Source organism: Halichoerus grypus, chromosome 7 (assembly GCF_964656455.1).
Source record: "Halichoerus grypus chromosome 7, mHalGry1.hap1.1, whole genome shotgun sequence".
NCBI lineage: Eukaryota > Metazoa > Chordata > Mammalia > Carnivora > Phocidae > Halichoerus > Halichoerus grypus.
This window is the reverse complement of record NC_135718.1, coordinates 124,015,908-124,043,890: the sequence shown is the minus strand read 5'-3', so window position 1 is coordinate 124,043,890 and position 27,983 is coordinate 124,015,908. Positions and strand designations below refer to the sequence as shown.

Sequence of the window (27,983 nt, the reverse complement as noted above, 5' to 3'; positions counted from 1 at the left end):
GAAATAATATTAATTTCCAACATGTCAAATTTGATTATAGTTAAAATCTGTACCCTGCCAACCCCCCCCATTCAGTTATAGATTACAAGAATGCCCTCTAGTGGGCATTATATAATACTTTCTTTCATTGAAAGATGATAGTTACAGACCAAAAAAAAATTATAATTCTAAAATTTGCCTTTTAGAATAGTCTCTTTTAGAAATGCAATAAAATACACATTGAAACATTTATATTGTCATAACATTATTCAAGAACATTATTTTTTCAAAGAAATAATTCAAAACCAACTCCTTTCAGTAACTGGCTGGGACTTCATTTTTTAAATGTTTAGTTCTGCTAAACAATACCAGGTATATTAAAAAGACATAGTGGAAGGTAGTCTCACTTATGTGAACATGTTCAGTATATATTATGAGATCATTTTAGGTTGAAGTGTACCTCTCTAATGTTATAATTTTGCTCTTCAACTTTATTGCCACAATTGACTCTGTTATTTATTACAAAGTCTTGAAACAAAAACAAAGCTACTCAGTTTTCCTTTTAGTAAATATGAGTATTACCATTCTAGACTTTACATCAATAATCACATCGCTCATATTTTTCCTCATTACTTTCTGTTCTATTTAACTTAGAGTTTCCCCCTGTTACTTCTTTAATTATTTTAAGGGCTTTTGGTGAAATTAACAATAGCTCTCTATTCCAAAAGCACCCAATTTTTAATGGACAAATTCTTGTGTTCTGCCAGGCATCCTGGGATAAAAAAATGATGATGTTCTTCCTGTTTTGTATCTAGAACTGCTTTTAAGTTTGGTCAGAGATCAATGTTAGTGTTGATGAAAGAGGAAGCCAGTCTTTTCTTTGTAGGGGTTACTGCTGCTGCCTATTAATGTCCCTCAAGAGAGAAAAATTTCCAGGAATGTCAGTAGATTATAAATACAAGAGTATAATAGAATCTTATTATAATTTGAACTGGATTTGTATCTACTACACATTGTTATACTTCCTGATACAGAACATAAAATATTAGAATAATACATAAATATCTTAACAAGTTAGCCTGTGCCCTCATGCCAATTACAAAATAGGACTACTGTGTTGCAGCCTTCTCTGGAAGTTCTTCATGGTTTTTCTAATGTTTGAGTTTAATACTGGTCATTTCACAGAAGTCTGTTCCCTCTTTGCGTTTACTAATGTCTTTGATATTTGTAAGATAATGCTTTTGAATCCAAAATACATATAGAGTAATTGCAATTTCTGTTAAGATTCTTGCTACATTGCTTATGATATGTTGATATGATAATCTGAAAAAATAAAATCAGCTATAGTTATTTTACAAATCAAATATTTTAATCTTTAGTTATGTGCTTTTTACAAGCATAGTTTATTAAGGTGGCTGGAAATAATATTATTTTGTTGATCATTGCTGACTTTTTAATTGTTTATTCCAGCTAGAAAAATCATCTTCACATCATTTGGTGAAAAGAACCAAATTCTGTTTTATTGAAAATACAGTAGACTTGTTGTGCATGAAGAAACCTTTTTAAATGTTAAAATATTGAAACCCTGTCAGCAAAAGTGAAATTACAAATAGTTTGCCATTTATAAAAACTCTAGTTATCTATTTTGCTTTGAGAATAATTTTAATAGTCTTATATAACTTCTTATATTTATGCTGATCAATAATTTCTCTGGAGTGAAAAGTTACTGCAAGAGCTTCGTTAAATTTTGTATTTTCAGATATTAAAAAACAAAAAAATAATTACATAATGTATTTTAAATATTTATAGTTAACATAATTATTTGTCATATGAATTGTCCTAAAAAATTGGCTTAAAAGTATTAACAATTTACAATCATATTGCTTATAAACACAGATGAGTAATGAATACTGTGAATACATGGTCTTCTTTCCATTTATTAACACACTTCAGTGAGAGAGAGCCTTTTAGAATAGCTAGTACAATGCTGCCATTGGGTAGGTTGTATATAATCTCTAACAATGGAGAAATGATTTGTGTTTCTAGGATGACTTTGATACAGTATTTTCCAAACTAAAGGAAGTCAAAACTTCCTAAAGGAAACTTCGTAACATCAGTAAAAGGACTCTCTAAAGGGGTCAGTTCTGATATCAAATATTCTATCTCGAAAATCTAATATGGAGATTTCTTTAGTCTAATTCTAGAATAGTCCCCAACTTAATATTAATTAAAATAAGCTTCCATTAGTGTAATTAATGGTGCAATGTAGACCCAATGGACAACACCATGACAGAGAAACTATCTAATTCAATTCAACAAAAACTACCTGAATATCTGCTGTGTGCTGGTTTACAGTTTTCAAGGTCACGTACTTCCTCTGAACATTGCTATATGCAAGGACTACTTTCAAGATCATTTACCTCCTGTTACCTTACTAAGGACCATCATTTACAAATTCAGAAAGACTTTCCTTCATTGACCTTTGTACTTATTCTTCCTTTTCACTTCTTTACATCACATTCATCACTAGGTACAAAGACCCCATGTGGAAGTGTAAAAGATCTTGGGCTTTGGGATGTAACAAATCTGGACCACAATACCAGCTCTGCCGCTTGCATGGTATTTGAACTTGAGCAACTTGCCTAACCTCACTAATCCTCTTAGCTTTTGGATCTATAAAATGATGATTGCATGTCCACTCCCATAGTTATTGTGGAGATTGGGGTTAGTGTAGTGATAGAATTTGTTTTTCCAATACTCACTAGAAGTTTGATAAGTATTAGGTAATATTGTTTCTATTCTACCCACTGCAACAGCAACCTTCACAAAAATTTAATGAACACGTACTATGTGTTGGGAACAGAAAGAATTAGACCCATTCCTCCTCACTTGGATGCTGTATTCTGGTTTTTCTTGAAGTGGTGGTTGTTCTTGCTGCTCTTGTTTTTCCTGTTCTCTTTTCTCTTTCTGTTTCAGTTTGGATAATTCTTTTAGATTTGGTACACATATATGTTGTGAAATGTTTACCACAATAAGATTACTGAACACATTTTTCACCTCACAAAATTACCATTTCTTTGTTTTCATGGTGAAAACATTTAAGACCTACTCTCTAGCAACTTTCAAGTATACAATATAGTATTGTTAACTATAGTCACCATGCTGTTCATTAGATTTCCAGAAATTATTCATCTCAAAACTGGCAGTTTGTACCTTTTGACTAACATCTCCTCATTTCCCCCACTCCCAGCCCTTGGCAACTACCAATCAACTTTCTGTTTCTATGAGCTTGGCTTTTTGAGGTTACACAGTTGAGATCAGAGAGTATTTGTCTTTCTCTGTCTGACTTATATCACTCAGCTTAATGTTCTCAAGGTTTATCAATATCACAAACAGCAGTTTTCTTTTTTACTTATGACTGAATAATATCTTATTATATACATACCATATTTTCTTTATCCATTTATCCATCGATAGACATTTAGGTTGTTTCCATATCTTGACTATTGCGAATAATGCTGCAGTGAACATGGGGTGCAGATTGTCTGTATGAGACAGTGATTTCATTTCCTCCTGATAAATAACCAGAAGTGGAACTGCTAAACATATGGTAGTTCTATTTTCAGTTTTTTGAGGAATCTTCATACTGTTTTCCATAGAGATTGCACCAATTTACATTCTCACCAACAGTGCACAACAGTTCCCTTTTTTCCACATCCTTGCCAGTGTTTATTTTCTATTGTCTTTTTCGTAATAGCCATTCTAACAGGTGTGAGTTGATACTTCATTGTGGTTTTGATTTGTATATCACATGATATTGAGCACGTTTTCATCTACTTGATGGCTATTTGTATGTCTTCTTTGGAAAAATGTCTAATCAAGTCCTCTGCTCATTTTTAATTGGATTATTTGTGGGGGTTTTTTGGCTATTGTATGAGTTGTATGAGTTCCTTATATATTAACTCCTTAATATGATTTGCAAATGTTTTCTCCCATTCCTTGAGAATGGAAGAAATTTTCATCTTGTTGATTGTTTCTTTTGCTATGCAGAAGCTTTTTAGTTTGATGTGGTTCCACTTGATATTTCTTTTTGTTGCTTGTGCTTGTCATATCAAAAAAATCATTACCAAGACTAACACCAAGGAGCTTTTTCCTCTAGGAGTTTTATGGTTTCGGGTCTTACATTCAAGTCCTTAATGCATTTTGAGTTAATTTTTGTGAGTGGCACAGTTCATGCAGTTTTATTCTTTTTCATGTGACTATCCAATTTTCCCTGCACCATTTATTAAAGAGACTGTCCTTTCACCATTGAGTGTTCTTGGCACCCTTATCAAAAATAGTTGACCATATAAGAATGGGTTTATTTCTGGATTCTTGATTCTGTTTCATTGGTCTTTATGTCTGTTTTTATACCAGTACCATACTGTTTTGATTACTATAGCTTTGTAATATATTTTGGAATCAAAAATTGTGGTGCTTCAACTTTGTTCTTGAGACAAATTAGCCAATTAATTGGCTATTCAGATTCTTTTATAGTTCCATACAAATTTTAGAATTGTTTTTCCCATTTCTGCGAAGAATGCCATTGGAATTTTTATAGGAATTGCATTGAATCTATAAATCTTTGTTTAGTATGGCCATTTTAACAATATTAACTCTTCCAATCCATGGACATGTAATATCTTTCCATTTATTTGTGTCATCTTCAATTTCTTTCATCAATGTCTTAATATTTTTGTTGTATAGATGTTTTACTTCCTTGGTTAAATTTATTTTTAAGTATTTTATTGTTTTGATGCTATAGTACATGGAATTATTTTATTCCTTTTTTTAGATAGTTCACTGTTAAGTGTATAGAAATGCTAGTCTGGATAATTTCTATTGACCTGTTTTAACGTTTATTGATTTTTTTCTTCAGTCTCCCGATGAGCTGATGCAAAAGAATTCATCTCTTATGTTTTTTTCTATCATTTCAGTTTGACTCTTTTTTATGGATTTCATCTTTCTGCTGTCATCTCATCTATGATGCACGTTGTCCATCTTTTTTTTCCCCCTTACTCTTTATGTCTGGTAATTCTTGAGTACTGGACCTCATGTGTGAAAAGGCAGTAGAGAATAAGTTAAATAGTATTTACACCCAGAAATGACCAAGACTCTTGTTCTAAATGCTGTTAGTACAGACATTGAATCCATCACAAGTTGAACTGGTTTGGATTTTGTTGATATCATTACCTGTAGTGGGCTGCTATTATCTTGTGTTTAGAGTGGACTACTTCTAATGGAGGTTCTAGAAGGTTTTTCTTAGTGTTTCTCCCTCACCCTTAGCTATATCAGAGCCACATAGGGGATCTCTCTCAATATTTTTGCCCCTCCCCCAGCAATTAACTTCTTTTGCTGGTTACTTGGTCCTAGCCTTATGGGTTTTCTGTGCTGTGGTCCAGCTTCATTCTTGGCAGGCCATGTGCCCCTGTGCCTCAGATTTTGGGCTTTCTCAACATCCCTCCACTTCCTTTCATGGCAGATAAACTTTGTTATATCTGTGACTGGTCTTGGGCAATTTGGAGGCTGCCTGTCCCTCTCCACTGGTGATAGATTTCTGCTTGTAGTCAGTGTAGAGTCCTGTGCCTAAGAGGGTTTCCTGCTCTTCCCTAAAGGAGTTTTTATTTTTATACTTCCCCCAGAAGTTTTGGGATTGAGTTTGCTATCTGCCATCAGTTTATGGCTTTTGTTATATATAAATTAATGTTTTTCTAAAGTAAGTAGAGCTTTATACCTGCTCCCTGCAGCAGCCTGTCATTTCCTGCTTGCCTGTACCACCAAGGGGAGCTCTTTTCAGTCTCTTGTCTTGCCCCTAGTCTTTCTCTGTAGCACTAGGTAGGAGGGTTGCCTGATTTAGCAAATAAAATTATAGGATTTTATCTGTAGAAAGAGCTTGTGAGTGCCAGGTCCTCTTGCCTTTGAGACTGCCAACTATTCCAGACTGACCTCTTAGCCCATACTTGGTCTTTAAGACTGTTAAATCTTAGCAGACTTTTTCTCCCCTGCTTATATGCCAGCTACTTCTTTCCTTGTGCTTTGCTGAATGAAGTAGTTCTGGTCTCTCATCTCTCCTTGGAGAGGCTTGTAACCCTTTGGAATTCAGTTTACTTGGTTGCCTTATAACTCAGCTCTCTGATAGGTTCAAGAAGAATTACGATTTTGGGGTTTTGTTGTGTTTTGTTTTAGCTAACCCAGCTTTTTCTTATTGTTAGGATGGGAGTTGACATTCTTTTGCTGCTCTTGACATTCTAAATGGAGGTGGAATTAAAAGCAAAATGAATTAAAAAATATGATTCTTGATCTCAAGGACTTGGTAAGACAGGAATGTGCTTAAAATGAAATACTACCTTTATAAGAGAGCATATATCAGGTGACAGCTGAGTGGTAGAGAATAAAGTGAATAAAGCTGACCAAAAAGACAAGATCACCATGAACTAGGAGAACTGGTAAAGGGTTCTTGGATGTGTCTGGACCACTTCAAAGTCATCCCTCCTGAACAAGTCTCACATAGCACTCAGCTGCTCAGAAATATAATTCTAATGCTTCTATGAAATCTTATTTCCTTAGCCTAATAATAATAGCTCTCATCAAGCTGAATTCATCAGACTTCACCAAACACGTATCTTGTTAATCCTTCCAGTTTACTCTTTTGCCCTGACAGGAATATGTCTTCAGTATCTTTGAAAAAGTGTGTTCATCTTCTGTCTCCGCACCCTGCCATTTCATCTACCTGGAACATTAGCACTCCTGGTCATTCTGTAACTACCACCTGCTTTAAAAATGAGGTTTAAAAAAATGAGGTTAAAACTTGCCATTTTAAGAAAGTCGTTCTCAGATTAATTCTCAGTTATTTCTTCTGAGTCTCTCAGTACTTACCTAATATAATTATACTGAAAGGAGTTCTGTTCAGGGAGTCAAAACACCTAAGTGGGAGTCTTAGCTCTTCATTAGTTGTCTAATCTTGCCTAAGACACTTTACTTTTTTAAGTTTTTGGTTACCTATTTTGTAAAAAATGGGGAAAATGTTGACTGAAACTTGTGGTAAATTAGGTATTTAATGAAAAACAGTGTAGTATGTAAAACATCTAACACACTGAAGCAGATCAATCATGGGTAAGTCACTTAACTCTGTCCTTTAGTTACAACCTATAAAAAATTACAACATGTGTTTTAAAACTCTGTTCAGTAAAATGCCATGCATTCTTAAAGTATAGCTATTATAATTATGTATGGTAGAGTTTCTTTCATTTATTTCCATATTATTTCATCCAAGTATGGTTTTTTTCTTTTTTGTTTTGTTTTGTTTTTGTTTTTTTGTCTTGAGTCCAGGGCTTTACTGTGGACTTTGGGTAAGCAAGGTCACATTTCTGGACCTCAGTTACTTCAACTCTAAAATGGGGACAGTAGCATAGAGAATGCCAGTTTTTAAAAAAATTCATATATTAAAAGCATCTTAATTTTGTGAAGTCTAAAAAATTGTGTTTTCCCATTCATCTGCCTGTATCCCTTATTTTCCCCCAACCCCAAACCCCTATGAATTTAAACTTACCCAGTATTTGGCTTATTAGTATCTGTCTGCCATCTAGTGACAAAAATGGTAACTGCATGATTACCAGGGTCCTCGTGCATCAGGGGAATGTTTCTCACCATTCAACTGTCAGATGTGCTTTCCGGAAACGATTGTGGTGAAAAAAAAGGAAACATTGATCATGCTTATTGTAGCTGAACCAAATTTATTTCTTGAAGTCTCTTTAAACATTAAGTTTGATGGTTTTATGACTTGGGCCTTCTGCCTCTGTCACTCTTTATACATTTGCTTTTGGTTTTTCCTTCATATGAAATGCTTTTCCTTCTCGTTTTTCCCAGTCTGTTTTCTTTATTCTATTCAGTGTCTAGCTATAGATTGAGCTTCTCTAGTAGGATATCTCCTTTAATAAAATTTATTCCATGCTGAAACCCTTCCTTTTGCTTTAATGTATTTTTCACATTCTTAATAAGCATCCCTATACAAGTGTTTACTTCCAAAATTTTGTGATTTTTTTATGTGTACTAGATATGTATCTTACATTCCTATGTGAGAAAAATTTTATTTTACAATCATATGTGTTAGGACCTAGGAGTCTGATTGTGGACATATGACATCCAGTGCTCCGTCTTATTTTTAATTCCTCATATCAGAATGATGTAAAATTATCCAAAACTACTTATTTTGTTTCTTATGATGTCTTTTTGCATCCAAAAGATATATACCCTTTTTTCACATAGTACTGGCTCCCACAAAAGTTACAAATGCGAATACTTATTTGCTAATTTGTACAGCCTGTGAGTGAAATTGTGACCATGTGAAAAAGTGACCATGGTGAATATTATAGCTGCACCAGCTCTGTACCGTTCAGAAGCTTCTAAACCTCTTTATTTGATCCCAGAATTTGCCATTGCTTATAGTATGTAATTATAGCTCTGTATTGTTAATATTGCTAATCTGTTGACTCAGCCTACTTATTAGAAATATTACAACTTGACACTAATTGTGACTGGTATTAATGGTCATTTAAATAAGTTTTCATCTCTGATCAAAAAGTGTGGGTTCAATTATATTCCTACAATGAAGGATAAGTTTATATTTACAGCTACTTTATCATATTCAATAATTGGCATTTTTACCATGTATTTATTGAAAATCTTGAGAGGAGGGATATCTTTTCCTTTACTATGCCTCACAGTATGGAAGACAGTCGCATGGGTAACTGGTGTTTCATGGATCTTTGTGGAATCAAGAGATGCTAAGAATTTTTTAAAATTGAGATGTGGTTACTACCTTATTTTAAGGAATGCACAATAACAGCTTTCAGTAGGTTCTCAAATATTTGTTGAAGGAAAATAAAACAATAATTGGCTTTCTGTTACTCTCCATTATCAGAGCCTGCCTGTGCCCCCACCCCAACCAATTTTTCATCTCCCACTTTTTCTTGCTAGATCCTCTTATCTCCCCCATTTCCTTACAACCCTCCATAAATTTAAATTTATTCAGTCTTTTGCCTTCCTAGTATATATCTGCCATCTAGTGATCAAAAGGGTAATTGCAAAATTAATGCACCCTTAAAGAGCCCTGTGCACTAGCACAGGTTTTAACCCACAGTGCTCTGATAGTGGCCTTTCATTCCATTATATATGCTGTGATCGTCCCACCACAGGGCCTTTGCACATCTTGTTCTCTCTTATCATCATCTACTTAATACCTATTGACCTTTTAGGGCTCAATTCAAACATCTTTCAGGGAAAGATTTCCCTTGATTTCCCCAACTAGGTCAAATTCCTCAAAGAAATCATACTTTAGTACAAATTATTACAGTCATACTTTAATGTTTATTTTATGGCTATTTATTTTTAACTTATTAGAATTTAATCTACATGAGGGCAGGGAGCCTTGTTCTCAGTCATCATTGAACCCTAACGTAAAACCCAATGCCTAGCACATAGATAGTATTTCTGTAATCTTTGTTGAATGAACAAATGAATATAATGATTTTCTGTACCTCATGAACACTGAAAATGCTTGTGTCAAGTCAATTAGGATAGTTCTTTGCATTATATAGTTTATCTGTTTTTTAATTCATTTACATACTCAACAGAAACTACCTACTATGTATGGAGGTATTCATTTATTCAGGAAACATTAAATGCCTACTTTAAAGAATAATTTTACATAACTCCCTTATTTTATTTCATTCATTACCTAGTGAGGGAAATAGTAAGATGTTAAAAGCTGATACAACAGATAATCTGGAGAATAAACACTTAGTCAGGAATACTGAAGTGTATATGGTAATGGGTACCAAAACCATCAATATCTACACCATAATAATTGCATTTCACTGGACAAAATTGTATCTCTATGGACATGAAGCTGTTGCATTGCCACCAGTCCTCCATGGGTTGACTTCTGTCCCTGTAAGGTTACAAATAGTCAGGGACTATGAATGGTACAGACCACATTAGTATCAGATAATCCTGGAAAGGAATGCTAGACAATAGCCAACATTCCTTCGAAAGGACACATTTCAAAATCTTTTACAGTTTTCCCTGTAATAATAATCTCAAAGATTATTTTTGATCAAAAAAGGAAGGCTGTTCTCATTAGGTTTGTTCTATTATTTATATTGGAGCAATAAGATGATAATTCACCATATAAGTCTCCTTGACTTTGCTTTATAGATCTAGAGCCATGCAGTATTGACCAGCTTTAAGGCCAGAGAATGTATTTCTTTCTGGAAGTGTTCTTTTCTTTTCTTTTCTTTTCTTTTCTTTTCTTTCTTTCTTTCTTTCTTTCTTTCTTTCTTTCTTTCTTTCTTTCTTTCTTTCTCTTTCTTTCTTTCTTTCTTTCTTTCTCTTTCTTTCTTTCTTTCTTTCTTTCTTTCTTTCTTTCTTTCTTTCATTTATTTATTCTAGAGAGAGACAGAGAGTGAGTGGAGGGAGGGGCAGAGGGAAAGGGAGAGAGAGAGAATCCCAAGCAGACTCCCCGCTGAGCATGGAGACTGATACAGGTCTCCATCCCACCACCCATGAGATCATGACCTGAGCCAACATCACGAGATGGACATTTAACTGACTGAGCCACCCAGGTGCCCCTTTCTGGAAGTTTTCATAAGAAATCTCAGTTTGGGCTTGTAAAAAGTCTGTTATTTCATATCCTGAGGCTAGGAAACCAAACCCAAGAAATCTTTCCAACCATAAGTTCTATCTGAAATGCCTATAAATTAGGGTGAATTTCTCAAAGTTTTCCAGATTTGTTGTTCCCTGACTTGCTCAGAAAGGCACTTGTAAAGCTGGACTCTGTCAGACAGACACCAGGCATGTTTTCCTGGGAAGGCATTGTAGCCACTGGCCCCATAAATATAGCCAACCTTTGTTTCATCATAGTGGCTTGTCCTAACTTCTGCTTGGTTGCATGATTTGTGTCCAGTTGTATCCTGGCAAGGTAGATAAAGACAATGCAAGATTCAGATTACTATAGAATCCGATAACCCCACAAAGGCGTCTAAACAACATCCAGAATTCTGATAGGACACTCCATAATCTTTTGTTCCTTTCAACGTCTTTTACGGTTTTTCTGACACTAATATGTACCACACACGTGCTTGGTGAGGGTATGAGAGGTAAATTAGCAAGACACCTGCCATCAAGAATCTCCTGTACAGTGGGAGAGAGAGAATTTAACCATGACCATAGTACAGTGGGATGGACAAGTCCCATGAGAATATGTGTACAGGTACTTTAGGTGGCATATAAATTGATGAATGAGGAAATATTTCTTGAAGGGGGAATTCATGAGCTAAGGCATGAAGGATAATTAGAAAAAGAGGGGAAACACCATGGAGAGGGAAGTTCTGGTAGACACATCAACACATGTGTAGGACAGAGGCAGAAGACACTGGGAAGCATACAAGCAAAGAAGAGGGCTTGGTAGTGTGGGAACAGACATCTGTATAGCAAATGGAACCTTCAGAGAGACTAACTTAGCCAGATTCTTCTGGGCAAAGGTAGGGAGGATGAGATTTATCGTCAAAATTGTAAGGAACCATTGGATTTATTTAAAGAGGAGTGTAGTATTGTTAAGTTTGCCTTTTAAAAGATCTATCAGCAGTTTAGAGGCTGTAGCATTCTACAAAGCAGGATAATAGAGACTTAGATTTTCAAATGAGAACAGATGTGTACATACAGAGATAATGGGGATAGGAACAGGGAATAAATGTAAAAAAGCTTTTCAGGGAGAGGAATCAACATGTGCAAAGGTCCTGTGGTGGAACAAGTCAGGGCAAATATAAGGGATTGAAAGAAGGCTATGGCAATGCCTTGTGGGTTAGAACAAAGTGAATGAAGTGGGCAAGGGGCCAAGGGCCTGGACTTGCAAGACCTGATAAATGAAGAGCAAAATGAAGAAAGTTATTTATCCTTTTTGTTTGTTTCCTTCAACAAATATTTCTTGAAAACCAACTAAAAGCTGCTACTCTGCACTCCCTGAAAATAAAGCAGCAGCTACATCTCATTTTTCTCTGACTTTTTGGCATCTCTTTATTCCACAAACGTCCAGTAAGCACCTATTATATGCATACTACTGTTTTCCATGCTGAGAAGTCATACAAAAGAGCCCAAAAGTCACAAAGAAGCATGAGATGTGACTTTCACTTATCGAAAGCTCAGGGTACAATTGTGCAAGCAGACACATAAACAGATAATACAATATGATTAATCCATTGGCCAGATGTTTGCCAAATACGCGGCTACATAAAGGGCAGGTATAGGAGGGCTTTACAGAGGTTACATTTGCGTTACATATTGAGGAATAAGTAGGACTGTTTTTTGTTTTTGTTTTTAGTAAAGAAAGCGAAGGTAAATTCTGACAAAAGGTCCGTTGTGTGCAATGGTATAACAGTGAATTCCATATGAGAACTAATAAGTCATTTGCTGTGGCTAAAGTATTAGGTGGTGGCCAGTTGGACATGGGGAGAAGAACAAAAAGAAAAAGCAAAAAGATAGGTCTTGACCATGTTTGGATGGCAGTCTCTCCTTAATGCCAAGAAGTTTGACTTTTACCTTGAAGGCAATTAATGCTTTTAATCAATCAAGGGAGTAAAATTACTAGATACAAGGTTTTTTACAAAAGGAACATTGAGGCATATTCTGGCAAATGTATATTTAGGTTTTAAAAATAAAACTGTGTGATGCTGATTTGAAGGATGGAGAAATATCCTCTTAATTAATTTTAGCTGAAATTTTTTTTAAAGATTTTATTTATTTATTTATTAGAGAGAGAGAAACAGCATGAGAGGGGAGAGGGTCAGAGGGAGAAGCAGGGTCCCCGCTGAGCCGGGAGCCCGATGTGGGACTCGATCCCAGGACTCCGGGATCATGACCTGAGCCGAAGGCAGTCGCTTAACCAACTGAGCCACCCAGGCGCCCATTAGCTGTATTTTTACCATGTGTATGGTAAGATATTTTAATGGTTGAAATGGTTGCATTTCATTTGGCAAAAACTGTGTGCATTTTTATGAGAGTATTGTTTATCTAAATAAAGTGTTACTTAAGTGAATTTATTAATCTCTAAGTTAGATTTGATTACTGGTATCAATATCCATTAAACAAATAGCAGACTAAGGGATTTTTGCCTGAGATTATGAAGATCAATGTGATACCATGTGCTAAAATGTGTACAATGTAACTGTTTTCTTTTTGTGTGACTTTATTATTACCTTCATTTCCTACAACTCTAATCATGTTTTAAAATATCAGAACCTGAAAAGCTTGAATTTTATGATTAAAAGAGGCTGGTGGCTGGCTAACTTTGTGGACACCCAGAAAATGTCATCCCAGTCCATTAACATGTCTTAAAGATTGGAGGCAGCAAAAAACAGCATTATAATTCTGTCCCTTGTGGCAATAAATTTTAAAAACTGGACTATTATTGGTATTCTGACCAGAAAAGAAGAAGTCTCTTCACCTTTCTATAAAAACGTTATGGGGGCACCTGGGTGGCTCAGTCAGTTAAGTGTCTGACTCTTGGTTTCAGCTCAGGTCATGATCTCAGGGTGGTGAGATTGAGCCCTGTGTCAGGCTCTGGGCTCAGCAGGGAGTCTGCTTGGGATTCTCTCTCTCCCTATCCCTCTGCCCCCTCCACTTGCTCTCTCTCTCAAGTAAATAAATACGTCTTTTTTAAAAAAGTTATGAAAAAACTATACACATTTCAAAATGCAGAAAAGAGAGGAACCTAAATAATGGCAAAGAGCAGATACCCAGGGGGTGGCCGGCTTGCCCTGCTGTCTGCCGAGTTTCCACGTGCTTGCAGGATGTCCCATCATCCAGCAGATCTTTGAAAAAAATATCTTTAAGGTGTTTTTTTCCCCTTGGGAATCCACTTATTTTTTTCCTTTTCTTCAATATTTTTTACCATGTTGACTGCTTATATCTTTATCTCTTAATCACTTCATAAAAAAGCGTCTGTCCCTAACTACAGGCCATGTTATGACTGTCTTGGCACTTATCTCAGGGAGTGGGAGATAATCATTTATGATGAAAGTGTTTATTGCCCCTAACAACTTTCCTGTTGGGCACTTCTTCCTTTGAGATTTCTATCCAGATCTGAAATAGAAATTTTTTCTCTGAATACATATAATATACAGAACTCATTCCACTGGCATTTGCATCTGCTTATTACTGTTACAGTTAAAACAATTAAAATATATACTTCTTCCCAAAGGTCAGTTTTATTAAAAAAAGTGTAGGTATTTTATTTTTATTCTGTGTATTGAGATTACTTTTCTCTTTCTTAGTCATTTATATTTCAGTTTCTGTTTAGTTTAGTGTGCAGGTTTTCAGTAACAATATATCTGTGATTTATGAACCCAGGTAAAGATGTACTGTTATTGGCTATGTATTACCATCCTAAAGAATACACAATATATTTTCTGCAGTCTAAGCTTATTTGCTACCAATTATCCATAAAAGACTTCTATTTACAAAATTGTGGCCAGGTCTTTTTGCCCTCTGTTGTGTGTTCTGGCATAGTGGAAACAATCCTTTATTTCCCCTGAAAGCATAGTACCTGAGTCCCAATCCACCAGAAACAGTAATGTAGGGATAATCTGGGTTCATAAAAGCTTAGAAACTCATGATGCTCATGTTACATAAGCTGCCATTTTTCTCTACCTTAAATGTTAATCAAACTGTAACTTTTTCCCCCTTTGTTTTTCTTGTGTGACCTTAACCAATTATGTAATTTTATGTCATCAACATTGACACATTGACTATGTGTTTGTACATTGTCACTTCATATATGGAGATTGCAGTTCCTACTGCCTGATATATATCCAATAACTACTAATTAGGAGCTTATTTCAAATAGCCAAACAATTTGTAAGTACATGTACTAAGAGTATAGATAGCACAAATATTAACACACATAAAAGGAAAATATACTAATCAGTTGTATTTCTGATTTTAACTCTATTGTGAAAATTCATTACCAGATATACCATTTAACAACATCCCTATTTAGAAATTGATAGAACCCTCACCTAGCTAGGAAATAAAAAACCAAATTCAAACATATTTGTGAAGCTTATGTGGGTAGCTTATAAAAAAAGTTGTGGTTAACAACAACACAAAATAAAACAACTGAGAATCTCCAGTATATTCAGGCAGATGTAGAATATAAAAGTAACTTCTGAAAGAAAATGAACAAGGGGGGCGCCTGGGTGGCTCAGTTGGTTAAGCGACTGCCTTCGGCTCAGGTCACGATCCTGGACTCCCTGGATCGAGTCCCGCATCGGGCTCCCTGCTCGGCAGGGAGTCTGCTTCTCCCTCTGACCCTCCCCCCTCTCATGTGCTCTCTCTCATTCTCTCTCTCTCAAATAAATAAATAAAATCTTAAAAAAAAAAAAAAAAAGAAAATGAACAAGGGACTAGCAACACAGCAGAGAAAGACATTGGCTGTGGTTCCTGTTCTTGATAAGGTGTATGATCTTGAGCAAATTTTGGAGCCTCTGTGGTATACCTCCAGATTGATCGTGGGGTTCATTAGACTCCGAGCTACTTAATGGCAGAGACTCAGCCTAACTCAACTCTGTATTCCCAGACCCCAGCCCCACTGCATGTGTATGTGAGAGTGCTTTCCAAAGTATTTACAAACATAAATATTAAGCTATGTATTTAATATCTTGTAATAATTCTTAAATAGTCAATAGTGATTTTTTAAGTAGCAGCATGAAGTCTCAGCTCCCTCATAGTTTTGTTTGGTTTTAGTTCTGATTTTTTTTCTTGCAATAATTGCATGCATGACCCCTACCTGGCATAATGTTAAGCATATACAGATGTCAATGTAATAATAATTACTTGTTTTTAGAAACAAAGAATTGTACTATATTTTGTGAGTTTTGGAGGAGGTGGATGAAATGTGTTTTCCCTTCAGAAATAATACTGTGATAGTTGTGTGCCTAGGCCATTCCTCAAATTTCTTTTTGACTCACATACCTTAAACTTGTCGTAAAATGATTATTACAGTTATAGGCCCCAATACATAGCTAATCACCAAACTCATGGAGAAACTCACTACACACTCCTCCAGGGTTTACAAAAACATATTTCTCTCTACTCATTCTTTCCTTCCTACCACTCCCAGCATGGGCATAGAGGGTGTGGAGGAGTAAGGATGCAGTACCATAGATTCCAGAGATTTGCTTATTCTTTATGGCTGCAATAGAAGAAAAGAGTTGTCTAGATTGGGAGATCAGAATCGGAAGACAGAAAGTTAGTCCTCTGATGATATAATAGTTCAAGTCTCCAAATTCAGCTTTGCTGCCATCCACTCAGAAACATGGTTTGCTGCCATGGGCACCCATAGCACCCAGATCTGGCCTTTAAATGTCATTTCCTACTTAAAAGAACCAAACTCTTTTAGGAAGTGGCTGATTCTAGGTCTGATGCAGAAAATGTGTAAGTTGAAATGAGACATTATGTTAGGCCAAAAGCAAGAAGCTTACTAAAGAGCTTCTGAGATCATGTTTAAAGGACACAGGAGGGGCGCCTGGGTGGCTCAGTCGTTAAGCGTCTGCCTTTGGCTCGGGTCATGAACCCAGGGTGCTGGGATCGAGCCCTGCGTCAGGCTCCCTGCTCAGCGGGAAGCGTGCTTCTCCCTCTCCCACTCCCCCCGCTTGTGTTCCCTCTCTTGCTGTCTCTCTCTCTGTCAAATAAATAAATAAATAAATCTTTTTTAAAAGGACACAGAAAACAACTTGAATGGGCTAACACTGACCAAAGATGGGACCATTTAAAAAAAAAACTTAAAAAATTATTTTATTGTGGATAAAACACTTTACATAATTTAAAGATGTAAAAGTAAAGAGAAGCTTATAAGAATTCCTGGATACCATGGGGCATCTGGGTGGCACAGTTGGTTAAGCATATGATTCTTAGTTTCAGCTCAGTTCATGATCTCGTGGTTGTGAGATCAAGCCCCGCTGTCCAGCTCCATGCTAAGCGTGGAATCTGCCTGAGATTCTCTCTCTCTCTCTCTGTGCCTCCCACTCGCTCTCTCTCTCTCTCAAGTAAATAAATCTTAAAAAAAAAAAAAAAAAGAATTCCTGGTTACCTTTCAAAAGTACAGCTTCAACAGTTATCAATGTACGGTCAGTCTTATTTCAGTACCAGCCCTACCCATGATCCCGACGCACCCCTGGCTTTTTTTGAAGTAAATAGCACAGCATATTTAACCTGCAAATATTCAAAATATATCTTCAAGAGTTAAGAACCATTTTAAAAACATAACCATGGTATCATTAAAAAATGAGACAGATCAGACATCAAGAAGAGGGGCGCCTGGGTCACGCAGCACAGTCTGCTGGAGATTCTTTCCCTCTCCCCCTACCTCTGCCCCTCCCCACCATGCACGCTCTTGCACTTGCATGCTCTCTCTCTCTCAAATAAATAAATCTTTAAAAAAAAAATCAAGAAGAACAACTGTGATAGGCTGAGCCACATCACATATATACAAATGATGATGACATTTTAAAAACCCTCACAGCTCACATTTAGAGATTGGTAGGCATAAGCTCATTACTCTGGAAATTGTTGAACAAAAGGAAAGCATCAAGAATTTATCCTACCTCTGCTTACACCTTGTCTTTCAGAATAGCCAAATAGTTAATAGGACAAAAGTCTTGGTAGAATGCCAACAAGTAAAGGTAGAAGGAATGCTTTTGAAAAACATAATTTTGCATAATTAATTTACCCAAGGACTATCATAGGATGCTAAAACCATCAAGTGAAAGAAAATTCATAATGGATAGTATCAGCCAACCTGAATCCTGAAGCCATTAATGGATCTTAGTACCACCAATGTGAGACATCTTAACATGATGTACCTCCTGGTGTGATGCAGTAAAAAAAAACACATCTCAAACACATGTAGCATATTCTTGCCAAAAACAGAGAAAAACAAAAAACCAGAAACAGTCTAACCAAGCTTCCAGATGTGACTGCCAAGTTTATAGGAAGAGGATAAGAATCACATGTTCAAGGCCACAAATGACACAAAGGATGGGGAAGGTGTAACTGATAGTCTCTGAAGGAGACTTGACAGACATATCAACCAAATAGTGTTAGCCATGTTGAGATTCTGGTCCACATAAACAAACTAAAGTATTTTGGGGGTGATAGGGCATATGAGAATGGTCTGAGAATAGAGGATGTTAAAGAATAATTGTTAATTTGTATGGTAAGATAATGATATCTGTTAAAGATATATTGAAGTGTTTACAGGTGAAATGATAGGTTGTCTAGCATTCAGTTCAAAACCTTGCTATTCAGTGAGGGACCTTCAGATCCAGCAACACTAACTTTACCTAAGAGCCTGTTAGAAATGCAGAAACTCCGGCCTCATCCTTAGAACCCAGTAGAGTCAGAATCTACATTTTTACCATGATCTCCAAGAGATTTATATGCACATTAAGTATTGAGAAGTACTGCCTTAAAATAATTGGGGATAAAAGAAACAAGATGGGCAAATATTGATGATTATTGAAGCTGGGGGTTAAGTGCATGGGGATAAATTAAGTATTTTTAAACCAGGGACTAACAGACTAGATCATTTTGTGTGTGTGTGTGTGTGTGTGTGTGTGTGTATTCAATCCAGTGATTTGTTTTTTGTCTATTGGTTTGAGCTGTAAGTGTTGACATCAGTATTGCCTGATTCCCTCCCCTTCTTACTACACAGCTTGTCAAGTTACTGAGTAATGTTAAAAAATCCTGAATTCATATTTCTCTTAAAAGCGTTCTTGTCAAATCAAATTTTTCCTTTAAAATTTATGAAAAAGACTTATTTTAACTACTAATGCCAATTTATGGTCAACTCCTCCCTCTAGGCACGCTTAAAAAGACCTCCTAAGAGTCTTGATGGTGCTCTGTATGATGATGACTATGACGAGAGAGCGAGCAAGTAAGTCGTGATGGATTTTACTGTCCTGCTAAGTGTTGCGGCTGAAAGGCAGACATTTTAGGATTTCAAAAGATAATCAAAGGATGTACACTCCTAGAGATCAGATTTTGCTCCCTTGCAGTGTTTTTCAGCAAAATTAACCAGTGCTCATTGGAGTCTCATGGGGGATGAATCTTGAGATGGGAAAGCAAGCTAGACCTGAAATATCTTGTTCTTGGAAAGCGGTAAGGCCTACAGAAATATCTGCGATAGTGTTAAAGGGGAAATAGGAGCCCACCTAAGTTCGACCCCTACCCTGCTCATGAAGAGGGGCAGGTTAAATGGCAGCAACAGTGATAATAGTCAATTAAAACAAGCTAGGGAAGGGGAGGGCTTTAAATCTGTGGTGATATCAGAAGAGGAAATTTTAATACAAAGTATTAAAAATTAATTTCACCATAAAGTAAGGGCAATAACAATAGCGTTTAGTTTTTTTAAACAATTTAAACTTATATGGGGGTGTCAAAATGGACAGTCTTTTTTTCTCCATTAAGTATATCTTTGTCTATATAAAGGAATATGCACTCTTCTCTAAAATATGTGAATAAATAAAGGGAAAACCACATACAAATATTGAAAGTGAACTCAGGCTATAGCAAGCTTTCCAAAAGTTCCATCTACTATTTCTAAGGCTAATGTCCCAAATCCCACAGAACTAGACTGTGTGAAAAGCACTGCTTTGGCTTCCAAATTGAGTAAGGTCCCATAGCTGTCTGTTTGTATTTTCTTAGTGCACATACTCAAAATTTCCTGTATTTGAATTGGTATACACACATCACTCTAAAGAATTTGGCCATGAACCAATTCACCCTTTTGTTGTTGTTCTGCTGAGAAGCACTTTGGTTTTAAGACTCTCTCACTGATTGAATGTAACTGGGGAGAGTTGCTCACATACATGTGTAGGTGTGTGAGCGTGTAGGTGTGACTGCTAATGCATGCTTCATTTTCCTTCAGGTTGTCCTCTGAAGATGGAGAAGAAGCTTCTGCTTATTTTTATGAAAGTGATGACTCCGTTGAAACAAGAGTAAAGAGTCCTTACTCAGGCGAAATGGACCTCCTAGGAGAAATCTTAGACACATTGAGCACACACAGCTCAGACCAAGGAAAGCTAGCAGCAGCGAAGAGCTTGGATTTCTTCAGATCAATGGATGATATTGATTACAAACCTACAGTTAGTTGATTTTTTCAGCCTATAAAATTAAATGAGGGGGCGCCTGGGTGGCTCAGTTGGTTAGGCGACTGGCTTTGGCTCAGGTCATGATCCTGGAGTCCCAGGATCGAGTCCCGCATTGGGCTCCCTGCTCGGCAGGGAGTCTGCTTCTCCCTCTAACCCTCCCCCCTCTCATGCTCTCTCTCATTCTCTCTCTCAAATAAATAAAAATCTATTTAAAAAAATTAAATGAAAACATTCTTACCCTTTGGTGTGAATTGCCTCATGTTATAATCTTAGTTGGTCAAAGCATTTAACCTCTAACAGGGAAGTAGTCAACTCTTCAAAAATATGAGAAAATTTAATCATTAAGAATTATTTCTAGTTTCAGGGCGCCTGGGTGGCTCAGTTGGTTAAGCGACTGCCTTTGGCTCAGGTCATGATCCTGGAGTCCCGGGATCGAGTCCCGCATCGGGCTCCCTGCTCGGCAGGGAGTCTGCTTCTCCCTCTGACCCTTCCCCCTCTCATGCTCTCTCTCTCATGCTCTCTCTCTCAAATAAATTAAAAAAAAAAAAAAAAAAAAAAGAATTATTTCTAGTTTCAGAATTCTTTTTTTTTTTTAATTTTTATTTTTTATTTATTTATTTTTTTTTTTTAAAGATTTTATTTATTCATTTGAGACACAGAGATACAGAGAGAGAGAGAGAGAAAGCATGAGCAGGGAGAGAGGCAGAGGGAGAGGGAGAAGCAGGCTCCTCGCTGAGCCAGGAGCCCGATGCGGGGCTCGATCCCAGGACCCTGGGATCATGACCTGAGCCGAAGGCAGACGCTTAACCATCTGAGCCACCTGGGAGCCTCTAGTTTCAGAATTCTGTATTTTCCCATTTATGTATCCAGTTCTGGTGGTTATTGACATTCATTGAAAAAATTTTTTATCAAGCCGTAATATTCTCTTACAATCTAGTTTTATAGTTGTCTTTTCTGGGGAATTTTTTAAGTATGAAATGTTCCCACTTTTTTTCCATATTTCCTGGATCTTCGAAAATATGTTTAAGAAATGTCTCAATTCAAGTAGGTTTTCATTATATTGCTTCAAAAATGAAGAGTGTTTTAAACATAGTGAAATAAATGTTTTAAAAACACAAGAGATGGAAGTGTGAGTAATGGCCACCCTGTGGTGATTGTAATTCCAGAACTTGGCTTGATGTAGTTGGTCTATTTGGGGGTTTTGAGGGGCTGGGGGTTGGCAGGTTTTTTTCATTTACCTTTTCAGCTTTGTTGAAGTATAATTGATAAATAAAAAATTGTATATGTTTATGTATTTTTTTGTTAATAGAGCCATTTGCAGGTGCTCAGAATTAACGCTGTATTTCCTCTGGGGGGACTTCCCAGTTGTCAGCCTTGAAAGATATTAATATTTTATTTCAAAATGGAAAAAAAATGCTCATGTAACATAATCTCATTAAAATTTTTCTGAATTTGTTGTTTCTTCTTTCAGAATACATCCAATGCACCTAGTGAGAATAATCTGGCCCTGCTTTGCAGTGGTTCTGGTGATCAAGCAGAGTGGCATCTCGGGCAAGATGATAGTGCCCTCCATGGCAAACACCTTCCTCCCTCTCCCCGGAAGCGCGTTTCCTGCAGCGGTTTGACAGATTCTCTGTTTATCCTGAAAGAGGAAAACAATGAAAAATACCTCAATGTTGACAATATGAGGGAGCCTGCGGTCATGGAAAAGCCAGCTTCTGCTTCAGGATTGGATCTCCAGCTCGCTTTGCCTGAAGTTTCCGAAAATGAAAAAGCTAAAACAGAAAAGAAAGAAACACTAAGCCAGATTTCAGACGATCTGCTTACACCCAGCCTTGGGCGACATTCATCTACTTTTGTTCCTTGGGAGAAAGAAGGGAAAGAAGCCAAAGAGACTTCAGAAGATTCTGGACTGCTTCATGAAGTGGTGTCGTTATGTCACATAACGTCTGCCTTCCAGCAAGACTTAAACATTTCAGAAGAAAACACGCGTGGAAATCACCCTTAAATCAACTATTAAGAGTCACTCACTTGCATCCAAGCTTCTAGGGAGACATTTTAGGATTCCTTGTGATCTCTATAGTAAACAGAATTATTTGTAGGAATGACAGTTCTTAGTGCTGTCTAAAAGTTATTTTTCATTTGGAACATACATTTTCCCCACTCATTCATCTCGTGAATATATATTATCGATTGATTTTTAAATGTAAAGCTGATTCTTCTACTGTGCTCTTAAATCAGGTACTAGTTTGTATGTATATTGGAAGTATATGTCAAACATGATTTCCCAGTATTTGGTGCTTAATGCCATTCATTTTATTTAAACTAATATGCATATATAACCCTTGCGCATAACCAGTAGCGACCCTACTAATCTGGTTGAGCATGAACTGGTCAGGATATCAAAACTTATCAAAACTAGCCTGAAACTGCTGAAACTGTTGACCCACTAACTGCCTTAATCCTAAGCCTATATTTAGCATACTTTAATAATTTATGGAATTACCTGTAAATTTTGAAGGATAAGTTATAAGTGTTCTGCAGAGCAATAATGCCTTTTTCTATTCGTTGAATCAAGGACAAAATTCATTTTTCAAAATTTAAAAGCTCTCTTGTGGACACTGCGCCATGTTTTCCAAAATGTATAAAGGTACACATTTACCTTTCACTCAGTGAAATATATGAAGTGCTGAATTACAATGTGAAATTAATGACTTCTGTTTACAAATGAGACACTTTAAAATTTTTTCAGTCTCTGTATGCCTTTGCTATCTAGGAATCCAGCCCCAGAAAGCCAAATGCAACACGAACTGTCCTGATAAAGAAATGTTCCTGTTTTTTTTTTTTTTTTTCTTAACTAATAATTCAAAATATTTCTTATCATCTCAAATTTACTTTTTAAAATAATTGACTTTATATTTTAGAAGTTTTAGATCTACAGAAAAATTACGAAGAAAGTACAGAGAGTCCCCATTATGTCCCTGCATACAATTTCCCCTATGATTAATGTTTTACATTGGTATGGTACATTTGCCACAATTAGTGAACCAGTATTGATAGTCCATGCTTTATTCAGATTTCCTTAGTTTTTCCCTAATGTCTTTTTTCTCTTCCAGAATCCCATTCAAGATACCACATTACATTTGGTTGTCATGTGTCTTTAGATTCCTCTTGGCTGGGACATTTTCTCATTTTCCTTGTTTCTGATAACCCTGACAGGTTTAAAGAGTACTGATCTGCTGGTTGAATATATTATAGAATATCCCTCTATTAGAATTTGTCTGCTGTTTTTCTCATGATTACACTGTGATTGTGGGCTTGGGGGAGGAAGATTACAGAAGTAAAATGTCATTTTCATTACATCATACCCAAGGTACATAATGTCAGCATGATTTGTGAATGTTGATGTTGACTTTGATAACCTAGCTGAGGTGGTGTTTGTCAGGTTTTTCCTCTATACTCTTTTCCCTCCCTTTCTATACTGTAGTCTTTGGAAGGAAGTCACAGTATATAGCCCACACCTAAGGAGTAGGGCTTTATGTATGCTTCCTCCCGCTTAGGGTGGAGTATCTACAAAAATTATTTGGAATCCTTCTGCATAGGAGATTTGTCTCTTCTCCCTCAAATTCACTGCTAAACATTGAAATTCATCTCAGAAGGCATCATGCATTGACTGCTTCATGATAGGCTAGATTGACAGGAAAAAATAAAGGGAAAAAAACAGTGGTGTTATGGTTAATTTGGTATTTGTATATTCAATATATATCCTGTACATCCCCAATCATGATTATTTTTTAAAAATTGTCATTTTAGAAAAGTTGTTTGAGAAACCATTCAAGAGCCCCATCAGGACTGTACCCTAAAATATTTACTGAAAGAATTTAATTTTCAGTTAAAAAAGACCCTAGAAGGGGATTTGTTAAAAACATTGCTTAAAAATATTTATCCAGGTCAGTCTTTAAATAATTTAAAGAAAATGACCAAGTTTTTTCTTTTCTAAGCTACATTCCAAAATCTAAACAGATATGTTTTATTGGGGACAATTATTTATTCATGTTTGTAAAGGAAGACAAATCTTGTTTTCCTTATAAGGAGGGAGTCTGTGTATATTAAGGAAAAAAGTGTTTAATCCTTATTTTATTAACACAAAAGTAAGACTCATGGTTCTTGTCAAATTTTGCCTTTATATACTCATTACAAAATTCCATTTCACTTTGTCAAAGCATGTAGATTTATCAGAAGAGCTGTTTTAAATGAGAAGGAAAAAAGGTCACTCCGGTGGTTAATCTGCTTGGCAAATATTTCTTTGTGATTTTTTAAAAAGAAAAAGTCTTTTAATATGACTATTGAAATGCATGTTTTCCTTCAGAATTCATAGTCTGAAGAATGAGGTAATTGTGAGTGTAGCATAGGTGAAATTGGAGTTTTAGTCCATTTGCTTAATAAACATCGTGGCCTCAGAAATGTCGGTTCTTCTATCATCTGATCACCTCATGGGATGTTTGACTGCAAGACTGTTGCCGTGAGGCCACTCACAAGTATATTTGCATCGAGGCATCTTTGAACTGGACCTGGGCCTTATTCTAACACGCAAAATCAGCTTTTATATTCTGTTAAAAAACAAAAGCTCTACATGTTATTCTTGGAAAAAATCCAGAAAGCTAGTATCCAAGAGACTACTAATCCAAAAGTATTAGTATTTCAAATCATTAATATTTTGAGTATTCAGTCTGCTCTTAAACTAGACTTCCCAGTATTATGGTGGATATAGGGAGAATAAAGTGAAATTAAGGTGAATTCTGAAACAAACAAAAGTATTATTTTATTTTCTCCTATGTTCATATTTTCTATTATAACTAAATGAAATATTTGTATAAACTCCTCTGCTGTTTGAATTTGTTTTTCAAAGAAGCTTTACCTGTTCTGCCAGAGTTGTATAAATGAATAAGTCTTTGGCTATCGTGCGCCGTCTTTTATGTGGCCTCTAAACCGTCATGATTCTCCCTGAGTCCCACTCTAGCTTTTATCCTTTGGGTCCTTAAATATTGCATCTATGATATTTCAGGGGGAGATAGAAGAGTCATGTGTGAATTTAAGAGCTCTTGTTTTGTTAGGTCAGCGTGTTGTTAAGTGGTAAATTTTGATGGTTACCTACTTTAGCATATTTTAGGAAGGTACCAAAACATAGCAGGATGATTTTTCTGTTCCTAACTCATTGCACTTAGGAAATATTTATCGACCCTTTGTACTGGTCGTATACAAGGTACAGTAACTGGGGATATAAGGAAATAAAATAAGTAACATAGCCCCTGCTCTGAAGGAACCAATCAAAAGGGAAAGAAATGACAAATCTCTGTTAATAATAATAATATTTTGCTTAGAAGTTATTAGCCCAAGGTTCTAACACCAAAAAAAAAAAAAAAAGTCCTTTAAAGCTGCTTAATCTAAAACATGCTCTAAGTATAGAACCACGGTACCACTTCTAATTTCATTAACTTTATTATTTTAACAAATATAATAATGCTGCTATTTTAAGATATCTACTTTTAAAGGACAGACTTAGAAGCTCTTAGAGACTAAGTGTCCTTGTTTCTCTGATTCTCTGTCCCCACTATGCTCAATCTAGGCAGCACAGAGCTCTAGAATGGCATGATGCTCCTTTGTAATCATTAGGCCACTTTACTTACTTTAGGATTAACTGAGGGTGTAGGTGCATGTTGATGGAAACTAGTTTTTACTGTCTTTATCTTGATAATAGCATTTCTCTAGAAACAGCCTCCCCTGTCCCCGCCTCTTAAATTAAAAGTGTATTTAACAGTGCTGTTGTTCAGATTCTGTGCTAATATCCTTATAATGGGATTCAGGAATGTTCATGAATTAGTTCTTTCTTAAATAACATGAAGAGGTAGTCTCCTGATCAAGAGGAGAAAACTGTGAATATTCTCATAATCAGCAGTAGATCTTCCTTCTCATCTAGAAAATCTGGAATTTCACGAAAAGATTATTTTCATGAATAAATTTGTTTAGCATAAAAGACCCTGACTCTGGGTAGATAGATACTTGTAAGTCAGAACACAAATTTCAGAAAGTGAAATGAATACCCAAATCTAATTCCCCAAAGCACTTCTTAATATAAGGAAATAGCTTTTACAGATTCTGTGTCAGGACCCACGTCTTTCCTGTGTCAAGCCTGATAACTTTGTTAGTGTCTGTTTCTTAAAGCTTACTTAAGAGGCAGAATTGTTTTGAGCAAACTGGTTAACATTTTTATTCGGTCAAGATATAGGGAATCGTGTATTTAGAAAAGCATATTTTATTTTGAAAATAATAGGATTTTGTGCAATATTTTTCCTGCATAATTTAGTTCATATAAATATGCACATCTGCTTTTCTAGCAGATGCCTTAAGGTCATGTTTTTCAGTATTTGTGTAAAGCTGTATGTAGCAATGTTCTATGTGATCTTAGAAAAAATTCTTTATATTGTTGGGAGGAGAAATGTTTTTGTTTATTTAAAATAATTATGGATATTGCATTATTGTATCATAACTAACTGCCTCAGCAACCATAAATATGCAATAAGAAAATCCTGAACCTTAGGTTAGTATTGACAATACTGTTACTTTAAAAGAAATGTATATAGTGCTAAATGCTGATTCTACATGTGTACATTTAACAAATATTCAGTTCTGTACCACATAAATCTAAATGGCATTTGTATGGTGATGACCACATATGTAGATTGTAATATCCTTTGTGATGAATCTTTGGTAAGATTTATAAAGGGCATTGCCAATACTTCTTGACTGTCTATAAATTAAGTTAATTTTTGTATAATGTACAGTTTGTTTAACCTTAGAGCTTCTATAGATTTCTACTTTTATTATACTTGAATGAGGCAGAAAAGCACTGTGGAAAATCTGTAGCTCTCGATGTGATATGCATACATACCAAAAAATTAAACAAGGTACTGAGCAGCAATGTCAAGTAGATGCTTTATATCCAGAAAGCTATGTTTTCTTCAAACCATACTTTAGTTAAGTAATTTAAAATACACAATCTTTTATCTTAAAAGGTTGCAAAGTCACAAATGATTACCTCTTTGATGTGAGAAACCTCTAGGTCTCTTTTGTCTCTGTGTTATTTCACTTCTCAGATGAGAACCTTAATGAGGTACCTTACAAATCCACCCTCTGGTTGGTTATGCGATGTTTAGGACAGGACCGAACTTGAACTCTGTGCGTGCTCAACGCACCATCCTTCAGGTAGTGTAACTTCCATGTGGTTATTTTGAGAACCATTCAGTGATCTTATACCCAAAACAAGATTTCTTGAATCTGTTACGATTTAGTACGTACAGCAATGCCTAAAACAGCAATCAAGTATGAATTGCATGAAGTCTACAACTTAATATGCATTAAGGTACATGAGAGGTTAAAACGGAACTTTCCCAAAGCTTATTTCTTTTGCTTTAAATGAATAACTGTTTAAAAGGACTGAAAATCTTGAGCTTTTTGCCAGACAGGGTGACAGGTGTCTGTAAAGACCTACCCAGCATTGAGATTTGTTTCACTGTTCTTGCATCCTTGAGGCTACAGTATAAATCATCTCTAAAGTTGACTACTATTGGGAGGACATTGTACATAAAAGTATTGTTTGGGGAATTTTTTGAAAAATATGCAAACATAAATCTTGGATGAACTACATACTACCATGAAGTGCCCAACAATGCAGTTATGAAATAAAATTGGTCATAATTAAAA

General features: G+C 35.9%; 1 protein-coding gene across 11 annotated transcripts in view; it reads left to right on the top strand.

Moving 5' to 3' along the window:
* DENND1B (DENN domain containing 1B) overlaps nucleotides 1–27,983 on the top strand; it is a 265,783-nt gene extending 237,800 nt beyond the window's left edge. For all 11 annotated transcript variants that reach the window (XM_078078238.1, XM_078078240.1, XM_078078234.1 and 8 more), the window contains 3 exons: nucleotides 18,933–19,006; nucleotides 20,000–20,216; nucleotides 21,694–27,983. In XM_078078238.1, coding sequence (XP_077934364.1) covers nucleotides 18,933–19,006; nucleotides 20,000–20,216; nucleotides 21,694–22,230 — 828 coding nt within the window. In that variant the 3' untranslated portion in view covers nucleotides 22,231–27,983. The remainder of the gene's footprint in view (nucleotides 1–18,932; nucleotides 19,007–19,999; nucleotides 20,217–21,693) is intronic.